General features: G+C 37.0%; 2 protein-coding genes across 4 annotated transcripts in view; one reads left to right on the forward strand and one right to left on the reverse strand.

Annotated features, from left to right (window-relative positions):
- The window catches only part of LOC126471623 (eukaryotic initiation factor 4A-III), a 58,422-nt gene extending 55,038 nt beyond the window's left edge, over window positions 1–3,384 (reverse strand). The window contains exon 1 of the mRNA XM_050099862.1: window positions 3,197–3,384. Coding sequence (XP_049955819.1) covers window positions 3,197–3,341 — 145 coding nt within the window. The 5' untranslated portion in view covers window positions 3,342–3,384. The remainder of the gene's footprint in view (window positions 1–3,196) is intronic.
- A 100-nt stretch (window positions 3,385–3,484) lies between these two features.
- LOC126471605 (protein hairless-like) overlaps window positions 3,485–13,799 on the forward strand; it is an 86,112-nt gene continuing 75,797 nt past the window's right edge. For 2 of the 3 annotated variants that reach the window (XR_007586352.1, XM_050099845.1), the window contains exons 1-2: window positions 3,485–3,982; window positions 6,044–6,193. Coding sequence is in view for 2 of the 3 variants with exons in the window: in XM_050099845.1 (XP_049955802.1) it covers window positions 3,781–3,982; window positions 6,044–6,193 (352 nt within the window). In the remaining variant the exon portion in view is untranslated. The remainder of the gene's footprint in view (window positions 3,983–6,043; window positions 6,194–13,799) is intronic. The other variant, XM_050099852.1, reaches the window with a different exon arrangement.

Here is a 13,799-nt window from a genome sequence, read left to right on the forward strand (position 1 = left end):
TCAGGAGACTGTTTCACCATCTGAATCGCAAGACAATATTGGAAGTGCTCGTGAGTTAAGCCTAACTAATAAAATTGAAAAGTCTGATTTAAAATTTGGGTTATTTGTCTTGGTTGACATTCCAAGTGACAAAAAGAAGCCAACCCTATCCAAAATTCAACACCGTTACATGGGAATCTGCCAGAGTGAGGTTGATGAAGAGGAGGATGTGAAAATAATGTTTCTGAAGTCAGTAGGAAAAAGTAAAACACTTTTTAAACTAGATGAAACTGATGTTTGTTTTGTGAAATTCAGTCAAGTATTATCTAAGGCAACAGCACCAGAAATCAAACAAGGTAACCGTTTGTACTATGAGTTCAATTTTGAATTGGATGTTGCTGGAAAAGTTTTTTAAATGAAGTTTTTAAACCTATCAATAATAAGAAAACATTTTTGTCATAAATTTATTAGGCCTACAAAACGAGGTAAATGTTAAGTAAGTAACGATATCTTGGCCTAGTTGTACTATAAAATTGTAACAAAATTTTTTGTGTAATAAATAGCTTTATCCTTCAAATATGTTCTCTTAAGTACATACTTTTATTCTAAATAAACTACAATACTTCTTTTCTTTTTATGCAATTGTAAGAGGTAGATTTATTCCTTCAAGAATCAAATCTGATGCATCTATGTAACACCCGTAACATTTAATGTAACGCCCGTAACAGCAAAAAAAATATATATACGGAGTTATGATGTCCAAAAAAATAAAAATTTATATTTCAAAATAAAATTTGGGGCAATACCTCTTGACAGTTGTTTTACAAGAATAAAAGCTTCATCAAGTTTGCAGAAATTAGAGAATTCCCTAACTCATAACAGGGACTAGGTCTACTTTTGGTAACACCCGTAACACTACTTTTTTGATTAATAACCAGGAGAACAATAAAACAATTCCAGTATCAACATTTCTAACATGAAATATAATGTAAGCCTTAAAAGTTTTCAATATTAATTTCAATAAATATTTTTCCTTACATTATTTTTCATGATTTTAAGGTGTGTACATGTAACACCCGTAACTATGGAATTGCCCATCTGCAACATATTTAATGCTCTTTTCATCATAAAAATTAAGACTGGAGGTAAAGTCAGATAACACACATCAGATAATGGACAAGTCTTTGAAGAGTATGATGATGCATAAAATATACATACATCATTTAAAGGAGGGAGGGACAGAGACAGAGAGAGAGAGAGAGAGAGAGAGGGGGGGGGGGGGGAGTGAGAGAGAGAGAGAGAGAGAGAGAGAGAGAGAGAGAGAGAGAGAGAGAGAGAGAGAGAGAGAGATCCACTCTGTAACTTTCACCAAAATTTTTGCTGTTCTGTGGCTGCAGAATTAGGATTTAATCAAAAGAATATTACAATACTTGAAAGAGTCTATAGAATTTAAACTGCAATTTTCTACGGAAGAGGGAAATACGGAAGCGTCCGATCCCACCCGTCTGCTTTGACCCATGACGTCACAAATATGGCGGAAACAAAAAACAAACACACACACTTTCCACAAGAAGCCTAATGACACTAACGGGACAAGCGCGGGAAATGGGGTGTTTTGGGTGGGGGGCAAACTAAATATAAACAAATTTAGACACCTTGCGTAGCTACAACGTGTAAGTGAAGACAGCCATGCATGAATACCCACCCACCTCCCCAGGGGTCGTAACCCTTGCAACCCATAGAAGATGCTTCAGTAGCTGATTAGTGTTTTTTGTCTTTAAAAAAAAAATCTTACGGGATAGAACAAACAGATCAGAAAGATAAATATAATAAACTAAAACAGAAATTCGAGGAAACAGATAATTAAAATAAGTAATAAGTGTTTTTAAATTAAAAAAAAAAATCTCTCGAGATAGAACGAACAGATCAGAAAAGTAAATAAAATAAGATAAAACAGAACTGGAGACAGCCACACTCAAACCAAACTCCGCGCCGCCATGACGTCACCCACGACAACACCCTTACGTCACGGGTCAAAGCCGACGCGTGGGATCGGACGCTTCTGTCGACCCCGGAAGAGGACCACATCAACACCATGTACAGTAATGCAAACTGGGCAAAAGACACAGACAACAGGAAGTCAACAAATGGATTTGTTTCTATTACAAGAAGGTACAATGTCTCGGAACAGCAAGAAACAGACCGGCTCTGAACTCAGTTTGTCACGAGGCTCTTTAGCTGCAAAAGTCAGTACAAGAAATTTCCTCAATCCTCAAACAGGACGCAATTAAATATTTCTATTATAACAATGATGAAACTGGTTTACCCAAACAAGTGGTTTCAATGCAACCAAATATTGACACCAGTCATCGATTATTAGAGGAGGAGATTTGAGTTTAATGTCTTGTTGGCATTATACCACAAGTTTGGACTGGTGACGAATGAGGAAGAAAATTGGCTGTGCTCTTTCAAAGGAACCATCCTTGGCATTTACCTGAAGCGATTTAGGGAAATCATTGGAAACCTAAATCAAACTGGCCGGAGGCAGGTTTTACCCTCCCGGATATGAGTCCATTGTGCTAACGACTGTAGCACCTCACTTGGTCAGTTTATTAGAGCAATGGAGACATCTACAGTTATGGTAGGTCAAATTTCAACAGAAATGACGCTCACTTACATCATTGTCAATAATCATAAAATGAATAACGAATCTGGAATAAAAGTGTGACTTTTCTGTATGGTATGGTCTTGTAAAAGAAAATCTATGTTCCTAATATAAAGCACTTTAAACACTATTCCGTTCCTGCTGTGCGTAACATGAAGGTTACTAGGCTACAAGGCTAACGTTTGAAAACATAATTTACGATATAGTTTCTGGTAAATTCGGGTGTGCTGAAAAGATTATTTTACGGAAACGAGAACGAAATGCCTGGAATTTTAAAGGGTACAACAAAACATATATTTACCTTATAGGCTAAATGATCAACAACAAACACTACGAAATCAATTTGTCGAATCTGCGCGACCTCGACAGCGGAACTACCTTGCAAAACAAAATTTATTTTTATTAATTATTACATGTTCAAATAGATTAACGCTAATACATACGTTCAGCTTTACTAATAAACACACACACACATTTGGATATGTTGCCCAACAAATAACAACGCACAAACGGTTGAAAGTGTGTCATTCGTTACAAAAATGAAACACTTACCATATGCATAAATACCGCGTAGCAGCTCTTCTCGCAAGCCCATGCTATCAAACGTTGGAATAACTTCGACATCTTCGCTAGTCTCAAATTCAACATTTGATAAATCTTCAGTCTGCACAACACGTCTTATACGCAGGTCCTCCATTTTGCTCGTAGAAAGGGTTGACTTAGGAATGAGCGGTACTGGACCAAGTATGGCTGCTGGGCGTGAATTAAATAAGGAACAGTGGTATGTGGAATGAACCAAAAAGTGTTGACGAGGAGGTGAGTGAAATATTTGTGCGCTTCGGCGTTAGGTTACTTGCCTTATCATTGAAGGATGTAAAGTTATACATTTATATGATGTGCCCTAGTTAGTTCTTTCGTATACCGACAGATTTCGTGTTTAGATATGGTACGAAAACAATAAACAGAACGATTTTCATTCATTCGCAGCAGGTGGAGGAATGAACATGGAGTAAAGAAGAAACATTACTACATACCAGACGATGGAGCTGTGCTTCGTAGCAGCCCGACGTCGGGGCAGCTATTATTCTGTTTATTTAAGGCCGAAGTGATTACCGTAATGTAGTGGAATAAAAGAGATGCGAGTGCAAGAAAATTCATTTGCATCATGTGCCAAAATGACCGAGGAAAGAAGCGTGAATGGAGGTCCAGATATTCCCAGTGGCAGCAAAAGAGGGTATTCAGCCGGAGATATCGACGGAACCCAAAGTCCCAATTCTTCAACCAGCGAAGCTGATAAATCTTGCGGTATCGCAGGTGGTAGACTGAAATTTTTTAAGGGTAATTCAAAATTATTTTGCTTCTCTCCAGACTATTTGGCAAACCGTGTTTGATATTTTAGTTTTATGTTTATAAATGGTAGTAATGCTTTAAATATATGGAAACATAATATTGAGGCCTGTGTACTGATACACAATTGTGACAACACACCATTCATAACAGTGACAGCGCAGTTGATACTGCAAGTAACCAGCACAGCATCATCCTGTGCATTTTGACGTCTATGATTCGTTACTTGCTTCTTACGCTGATCGTGGGGTGTTTCTGCATGAACGGTCAACATTTGTCAGTGAGGGAAATAACATACTCTTTTTTTTTTTTTTTTTTTTTTTTTTTTTTTTTTTTTTTTTTTTTTAAAAAAACAGCATCAGGTTAGCTTTCTTTGAAGCAATGTTTCTCTGTTGTGACAGTTTCGTTGTTAATAACCCTGTGGTGTTTTATCTGGTTATTTTTCACCAAGCAGTGTTACCGGAGGAGCATATTATTGCCAGAGTCTGGCTTATCAAAATAAGTAATCAGCAGTCATCATGTACTCATTGCTTTCCCTTTCCATCACATTTAGCTCTTATACAAGACACAGTTTTATTAGTTGGTATTGTTAGGTATTCCTCAGATATATTTGTTTTATTTTTATGCCTCCTTGCAAGTAGGACTTGACACTTTAGGCAAAAAAAAAACCATGCACGATTATATACTTTCTGAACACTGTTTATTTGCTTCATGGCAAGAAACATATTGTTGTTGTCCTGACAGCATATTTGAGGTTTGGTGTGCAACATATGTTGGCTGCCAATTTACCATACATATTATTATCCTTGTTGCAGTCTAAGTAATCATCCGACAATTGTCCGGTAATTATTTAGATCTAAGATCTCCACACAGGACATTAATTCGCAAATGGGTTGGGCAACATTGGTGTGAAAAATGTGTAGAATATTTTTAAACTGCATTTGAAATTTTGCAAAAATCGTGTACCTCCGCTCTCAATTTTCACTTTTTATTTCTGCTCACATCATTCACAATTCAAAAAGGGGATGTTTTGGACCTAAGAGTTAGTGCTGCTTAATAACAAATGATTAGCAACAACTTTGTTGCTAAGTATGTTGAGTGAAATGTCAGTGTGATGTTTTTCTAGTAGTGGTAAATGAAAGTTAAGTGCCCTTCATTAATACCACGCAAACAAATTACTATTAATGATGTATTATTTACAAACAGGTCACTACTTCTCTCTGCCATATATTGCTCCAGTCTTTTCATGCCCGTGGTTGTTCTCCTTATTATGCTTGGCAAGATCTGTGGTCAAATCATTGAGAGAAACTAGATTTGTTCTTTTGCAATTCATTTTTCCAGTCGGTAAGGATTTTGAATTGTTATGATCTAGATCCTAATTATGAGTTCAGCATTTGGGAAAAGTTTTTATGTATCTTGTTTTGAAATCATCCTTGTTTCTATAACTTACAGTGTTAGTCTTGGTCGGCTCTAATCCAGACTGAATGTTGTCATCATTCCATGTAGGCTTTCACGGCCGGCGTCTTTATCAGTAAACTCTTCCGGGCTAAGTTGCCGTGGTCGATCTGTAGAATTTCTTCTCCCTGACGTTTCGTTCTCAACTACGGAAAACATCTTCCGAGGTGAGTCGACGACTGGCTGCTAGGAGCTGGGGCCGCCGCTTATATAGAGATCGTAGGGGGCGCCACCACACGTCACATGGCGTCGATGTGCAGCTATCTCTGGCTATCGTCTGAATGTTGTCAGTTCAAAAATTCATGAGAAACATCTAGCCTTTATTTCTTATTGCAATTCAGTTTAAACATGTTTATCACACAGCAAATATAAAATTTAATCGGTATTATTCTGAGATCCAGTCATGGTCCTCTGTGCATTACAGAGACTTGGTAAATTTTGCATAGAATAATGTGTAATGGTTCAAACAGTACATTCTGTTTTTAATTGAGTATGTTACTGGTTAGTCCAAGACTTGGTAAAGAAGCCTTACTGAAGTAGGGCTCATATTGCAATGTGCATAAAGAAATGTTAGAATGACTTCGTACTTTATTGCAGATGGTAAATTCATATTGGAATTATCACACCGAACTGAAGGAGATCGAACGTCATGGGTTCCAGTGCCCAAAAAAACATACTGGCCTCCTCCTGCAACTACTGCTACTAGTACTGGTACTCCACGCCAGGAGAGCTCAACCTCACTTAGTGGTATGTTATTAGTTGTGTAAAAGCTGTGTATGTTTACAGAAAGTATTTTAAAATGTGGAAGAGTAGTGTTTCATAGTTGAGTATACTACTTGTTAGACATCTGCTCTTGGAATTCTCTTCTTAGTGTAGTACTGGAAATACATTCCAAACGTAATTTTAATTTATTAAGTAGCATCCAACCAATAACATATATATATTATAGGAAGTTTGAAAATATTGCATTTCCAAAACATAACTTAGTCCTACTAGCAAGAATTGATTTTAAAAAATAATTTTAAAACTATAGAGAGAGGTATAGATTTTATAGTCACCAGGCAATTTTGAACTGTTTACAACAAGAGGAGCTTTAGGTGTGCAACTAAGTGGTCGAATGTGCGGAGCACACTTTATGATACTGTTACAGTATTGCATACACTGTTGTTATTAACAAGCTTTACTACAGTATCACCAACTATTGATTAAATCGTTTCTTGTTTCTGCTTGTATGACAAAAGTGGTATCTTTGATTCTCATGTGGATAACTTGTAGGTGCCTGTTAACAAATCTCAACTGGCACTCTGTCCCTGCACCACCAACAACTATTTATATGGTTCAGGGCATTGATAATTGATTACTTATGAGCTTCATAAGTATATTTATTATTTACTAGTCACATGGCAACATTATAAGTTTTTGATTCAGAAGAATAGCTATACGTATACAATGATTACTAAATTACTACAAGTTGGCATTTCTACACATCTCTCCAGTATATAATATAACACAAATGACAACAGCTATAGACAAATATCAAGCTCTTTTATCTACTTTATCATTTTAATTATAACTAGTGAGTTAAAAATATACACAATATCTGTGTAAATACTATAAGATTGGTTATGTGCAAACTAATATCTTATGAGAAAACCTGGGGTCATGTAGCCTAATTGACTGCAGAACAATTTTGTTATTGTAAATAAACTATGCAGCTGTTGCTGCAGTAGAGACTCAGTATATTAATATTGCTTTAAAGCCTCATTCAAAATTATACAGTTCATTTTTTCCTTCCATTTCTTCTGCTAAGTGTGGGTGGAAGGTTGGGACACTGTATCATAGCAAAAATTTCATTATTGCCATTCAGTTAAAGACATGCCCATTTTCCTGAGCCTTTACATTAAATTATTGAAACCTAGTGAACCCTGAAATGTTTCGCTATTGCTAAATATGTGTGGGTATTGGATATATGTCCCGATTTCCTTCTCCCCCCCCCCCCTCTCCATCTCCTCTTCCCTCCCTTCTGCGTCCGACTCCTCCTTCCTTCTGTCTTATGTCCATTTCCTGCCCTCCTCCCTTGCTGCCCATCTCCTCTTCACACCTTCTTGACGACCTCGAGCCTTGTTTATTGTTATAGCCAACAAGAACATAAATGGGTCACTGGTATACAGGGTATTAGTGATTTCTCCTGATACTGAATCTGTGAGGATAGTAGCTTCAGTAGCAGTATTTCACATAATTAAATCTCCGAATGAGTAGTATTACAAAGTTTCACACGATATAGATTATGTAGCAGTATTCTAATCATAGGGTGTTGAGACATACATACGACTTTCGTGTTTTCTTTTAAAACTGAATGTGACGAGGAGAACAAAACAACACATAGTTGTATACACATTTTTTGTTTAAATTATGTATATTTAAAGAGGAAGGGTATACATGGGAGAAACAATTTGTCTATTGTTTTAAATGCCTTTCTAATGTGGTTAAAATTTGCTGTCAGGAAGAAAATTAAACTGCACATTTTCACAGCACTGCATTTTTTTCCTCACATTCAGCTTTAACAGTAAACCTCTACATTTTTTTTAATGTAATGGTATGTTATTAGTTGTGTAAAAGCTGTGTATGTTTACAGAAAGTATTTTAAAATGTGGAAGAGTAGTGTTTCATAGTTGAGTATACTACTTGTTAGACATCTGCTCTTGGAATTCTCTTCTTAGTGTAGTACTGGAAATACATTCCAAACGTAATTTTAATTTATTAAGTAGCATCCAACCAATAACATATATATATTATAGGAAGTTTGAAAATATTGCATTTCCAAAACATAACTTAGTCCTACTAGCAAGAATTGATTTTAAAAAATAATTTTAAAACTATAGAGAGAGGTATAGATTTTATAGTCACCAGGCAATTTTGAACTGTTTACAACAAGAGGAGCTTTAGGTGTGCAACTAAGTGGTCGAATGTGCGGAGCACACTTTATGATACTGTTACAGTATTGCATACACTGTTGTTATTAACAAGCTTTACTACAGTATCACCAACTATTGATTAAATCGTTTCTTGTTTCTGCTTGTATGACAAAAGTGGTATCTTTGATTCTCATGTGGATAACTTGTAGGTGCCTGTTAACAAATCTCAACTGGCACTCTGTCCCTGCACCACCAACAACTATTTATATGGTTCAGGGCATTGATAATTGATTACTTATGAGCTTCATAAGTATATTTATTATTTACTAGTCACATGGCAACATTATAAGTTTTTGATTCAGAAGAATAGCTATACGTATACAATGATTACTAAATTACTACAAGTTGGCATTTCTACACATCTCTCCAGTATATAATATAACACAAATGACAACAGCTATAGACAAATATCAAGCTCTTTTATCTACTTTATCATTTTAATTATAACTAGTGAGTTAAAAATATACACAATATCTGTGTAAATACTATAAGATTGGTTATGTGCAAACTAATATCTTATGAGAAAACCTGGGGTCATGTAGCCTAATTGACTGCAGAACAATTTTGTTATTGTAAATAAACTATGCAGCTGTTGCTGCAGTAGAGACTCAGTATATTAATATTGCTTTAAAGCCTCATTCAAAATTATACAGTTCATTTTTTCCTTCCATTTCTTCTGCTAAGTGTGGGTGGAAGGTTGGGACACTGTATCATAGCAAAAATTTCATTATTGCCATTCAGTTAAAGACATGCCCATTTTCCTGAGCCTTTACATTAAATTATTGAAACCTAGTGAACCCTGAAATGTTTCGCTATTGCTAAATATGTGTGGGTATTGGATATATGTCCCGATTTCCTTCTCCCCCCCCCCCCTCTCCATCTCCTCTTCCCTCCCTTCTGCGTCCGACTCCTCCTTCCTTCTGTCTATGTCCATTTCCTGCCCTCCTCCCTTGCTGCCCATCTCCTCTTCACACCTTCTTGACGACCTCGAGCCTTGTTTATTGTTATAGCCAACAAGAACATAAATGGGTCACTGGTATACAGGGTATTAGTGATTTCTCCTGATACTGAATCTGTGAGGATAGTAGCTTCAGTAGCAGTATTTCACATAATTAAATCTCCGAATGAGTAGTATTACAAAGTTTCACACGATATAGATTATGTAGCAGTATTCTAATCATAGGGTGTTGAGACATACATACGACTTTCGTGTTTTCTTTTAAAACTGAATGTGACGAGGAGAACAAAACAACACATAGTTATATACACATTTTTTGTTTAAATTATGTATATTTAAAGAGGAAGGGTATACATGGGAGAAACAATTTGTCTATTGTTTTAAATGCCTTTCTAATGTGGTTAAAATTTGCTGTCAGGAAGAAAATTAAACTGCACATTTTCACAGCACTGCATTTTTTTCCTCACATTCAGCTTTAACAGTAAACCTCTACATTTTTTTTAAAAAAAGTATATAGATTTTGTCCATCCAAGTGCCATGTAAAAATTAGAAGTTAGTCAGTCAAGAACTTCCCAAGATTTTTGTTATATGCGGTATAATTTTGTACATATGAATGTTTATTAGAAAATCAGGTAAACATTTAATATGAAATCGGTCAAGAAATTTTCAAGATTTTTGCTAAACATATCCTCTGGCCCCCACCCCCTCCCCTGTGTGTGTGTGTGTGTGTGTGTGTGTGTGTGTGTGTGTGTGTGTGTGTAGAGGGAAACATTCCACGTGGGAAAAATATATCTAAAAACAAAGATGATGTGACTTACCAAACGAAAGTGCTGGCAGGTCGATAGACACACAAACATACACACAAAATTCAAGCTTTCGCAACAAACAGTTGCTTCATGAGGAAAGAGGGAAAGACGAAAGGATGTGGGTTTTAAGGGAGAGGGTAAGGAGTCATTCCAATCCTGGGAGCAGAAAGACTTACCTTAGGGGGAAAAAAGGACAGGTATACACTCGCACGCACACACACATGTCCATCCGCATGTGCGGACTAGATCATATAGTTCAATGCAGTCCTACTTTCTGAAAATATGGATGGGTACAGGTACAAGGACTCTTAACTTCTGCGCCAGTTCAGTGCAGTAATGAGTTCATTGTAAGTAAGTATTGTAGCAGTTGTATTACACGTTTATTACCTTATAAATAAATAAAAAACTTTTTTAAATTTTAAATTCAGTGCATTAGTATTTGTAAAATGTTTTTCATATAGCTTTCGTTAAAAAATGACGACCATGCCACTTGGGACCTGTGGAATGGTACATTAGTTTATTTGTTTGAGTTTTAAATATTTGTCATGTATTGTTGTGTTTCTGACATGTTCTACATCCTGGAGGACCTCCTCGCTACGAATCAATTGGAATGAAAGTAAATCTAATCTAAATGTCCCATTGACATCCTTGTGCATCTGTCTCCAAAAAAATAGTGCTAACTCGCAGGTCACCATGACAGTTTGGGTGTATAAGAACCTGCTGCTTCTGGCATTGGTGCCACTGTTCAGCTGTTGTCAGTGTAATGACCAAGCACTGCTTCCTTTCTGCCCTATCCTGAAAGGAACATATGCAAAAATCACTGCAAACCAAAACCATTCAACTGCCATGTTTTCTCCAACACTACACTACATGCCAAGTAAGTTACTTTCTCTACTAGTGTTTCGAATCTTCAGCCTGCATATTTACCATGATTTACAGTTTTTCCATGACAGATATATTCCTTGTACCAATCACGCCTACTTTAAGTACAATTGTGTTATTCTTCTCACCAGTCCATGCTGCAATTTCCAAAGAATTAGTTACAGATGTAAAAAAAAGAACAGCTGCAAGTAAAGCAAAAATCTCAGACTTTAGTCTTATCCACTAAGTAACTAATAACAAAATATGTTTCCCACTGATTGCTTCCATTGTTCCTGTCAATAATTCTTGTAGTTTTCTCTCCATCTTCTTTATCTTGGCCCAAGTCTAGGTTGTTATATATATGTACTGATTATGAGGGGCTGTTTTGCTCACTTGCTGCACGATTTTTTCTTTTTTTAACCCTTCTGCTATTTTTTGGTTCAGTCCCAGTGATAGTCGTAAAGCCTCCAACACACCCCTGAAAGGGTCCAATATGCCCAAAATGGATGACTGTCGTTTGAGTAGAAAATTGACCATGTGGTACAGACCATGGTAATGAGCATAAAACTTTTTAGTCTTTTTCCTTCAGGTGTAAGGACTTATCATCATCATCATCATACTCACCACCACCACCACCACCACCACCACCACCACCCACATGGCATACTGTTGCCCCATTCGCTCCTGTCAATCCAGAGCCTTCATATTTGATTTCTGCTCTTGGCTCCATCCTATATATAAAGTCTTCGTGAAATTCCACACAAATTCTCCATTTCTTTTCCACACACTACATCGTTTGGTGACAGGCCAATACTCTTGTGAATCTTTTAATTGTAAGCTGCAAATAGTGTAACAGTGTAAGCAAGTAATTTTGATGACTGTTGCATAGTGACTCTTGATCTTGCCAATTGTTGGGTGAACCTGTCCCTTTCATTCATTGTTCTTAATTTACGAATTCATAACAAACAACAGAGTTGCTTCAGTAATTTCACATGAAGTTAGTACCTAGGTCCCCCTGTAGCAGCCAACTTTAATAACCAATTATTGACTGTTGCTCGTATGCCACAGTGCCATGTTTTGATTTTGAGGAGCTATCACTTCTGAGTAGTGTGAAAAGGCGCCTATTATGATTGACACACAACAATTTCCTACTGATGGTTACCCAAAAGGACCTAAGATGTCCAAACCAATCATCTCAAATAACTTACCTGATAATCTCTGCAGCAGAGTATGCTGATGACTTTACTTTGCTCTTTGCATAATGGTACACAGTCCTTCACATACTAGTCCATGTCCTACTTACGTGTTTGCCACCAACATTGTTTGGCTAGATGTTCTTTTGTTGTTCTATAATCCTCAAGGATTGCTAGCAGATGATATCTATGCAGCAGGTACTGCAGCTTGACATCAGAACTTCGTTTGCTACATAACATTCAGTCATGCATGACAAATTGTTGTTGCGTTGCAAGTGGCTTATCGCGTAAGGATGTTATGCCTTATATAACCATACAGCTATTAAGGTATTGACAATCACAACAAAAACGATACGCCATTGTCCCATTCATACTCTTCTTTGGAATGATCACCACTACTGCTCCCGCCTTAAAAATGTTAGTTAATAAACTCTTCCATTACTTGTTGCAGATGCTGTATTATTCTCTAAAGTTTACAATACACAGGTAGTTCATTCCAGTTGGGGTTCTGTGCTGTCACTGGAGTCTCTGGTAATGTCCCGTAGGATTAAATAGATCCACACATTCTAAAAATAACGGTTCCATTACTATCCTCTCTGCACCTTCCAAGAGTGCCACCATCTCCAGTTACGCAGCTAAACTAGCCGCTTGCTAAAGCATACTTTCTGAATTTTCTCTGTCCTAATCATATTCATATAAAATCTCCAAATTAGTGACCATTAACCCCCTGGACAAATCTATGTCCATGGTCCAAAGTTATCTATTCTGAGAGGCAGTACCTGGTCATCATTCAGTTCCTATATACATAAAATACTCCTGTGAAAGAAACACCTTGCTGTATTACTAACTCTTCTTCTCCATTTAGTGTCTCTACTACTCACAATACATTTACCAGCAAATTGGTTCCTATGCTCACTAACAATAATTTCCTCTTCACCTTGCGGAATTCAGTCTCGTGAGTCTATTCCAAAGGATTGTAAATGCAGCTTAAGTGGCTCACTCTACATCTGGGGCATGCCTTGTGGCAGTTTGGTGTTCTTAGCTATAGCACACAAATCATACAGTGTACCATCTAGCTCTACTGTATGCTGTTCTAAATTGATTGCAGTGTGATGTCAAAGCAAGAAACATAATCTGTAATCCTAGGATTGTGGAATAACCATTGCCTATATGAGGCAAAGTTTCCATGCAGACTCTGAAATTTTTTGCACCAATCCAGGAACTCAATTCCACTGAACCCAAAAAATTCACATTGTTTCCACACATACCATTTAACCTACATGATGGTGGACCCAGTGCTCTTATCCCCATGGCGTCTAAGCTTACCCCCAGCAAACCCATGTCCAATAAAAACTTATGTTTCTTCCCATCCACTAAGCCGCATAAGTAAAGTTCTACCACTGCACACACTCTAGTAGTGCCATGCTGTAGGTCTAGAGCCCTTGTTGCCATTTAACGTGAGTTACTATTCACACCTCATGACCACGTATCATGTCCGCTGTTAGGATTTTGCCTGTAGTTGTGTTCCAGATGTCCTGTCCACCCACATTTCATACATTA

The sequence above is a fragment of the Schistocerca serialis genome, chromosome 1 (genome assembly GCF_023864345.2).
Source record: "Schistocerca serialis cubense isolate TAMUIC-IGC-003099 chromosome 1, iqSchSeri2.2, whole genome shotgun sequence".
Classification (NCBI taxonomy): Eukaryota; Metazoa; Arthropoda; class Insecta; order Orthoptera; family Acrididae; genus Schistocerca; species Schistocerca serialis.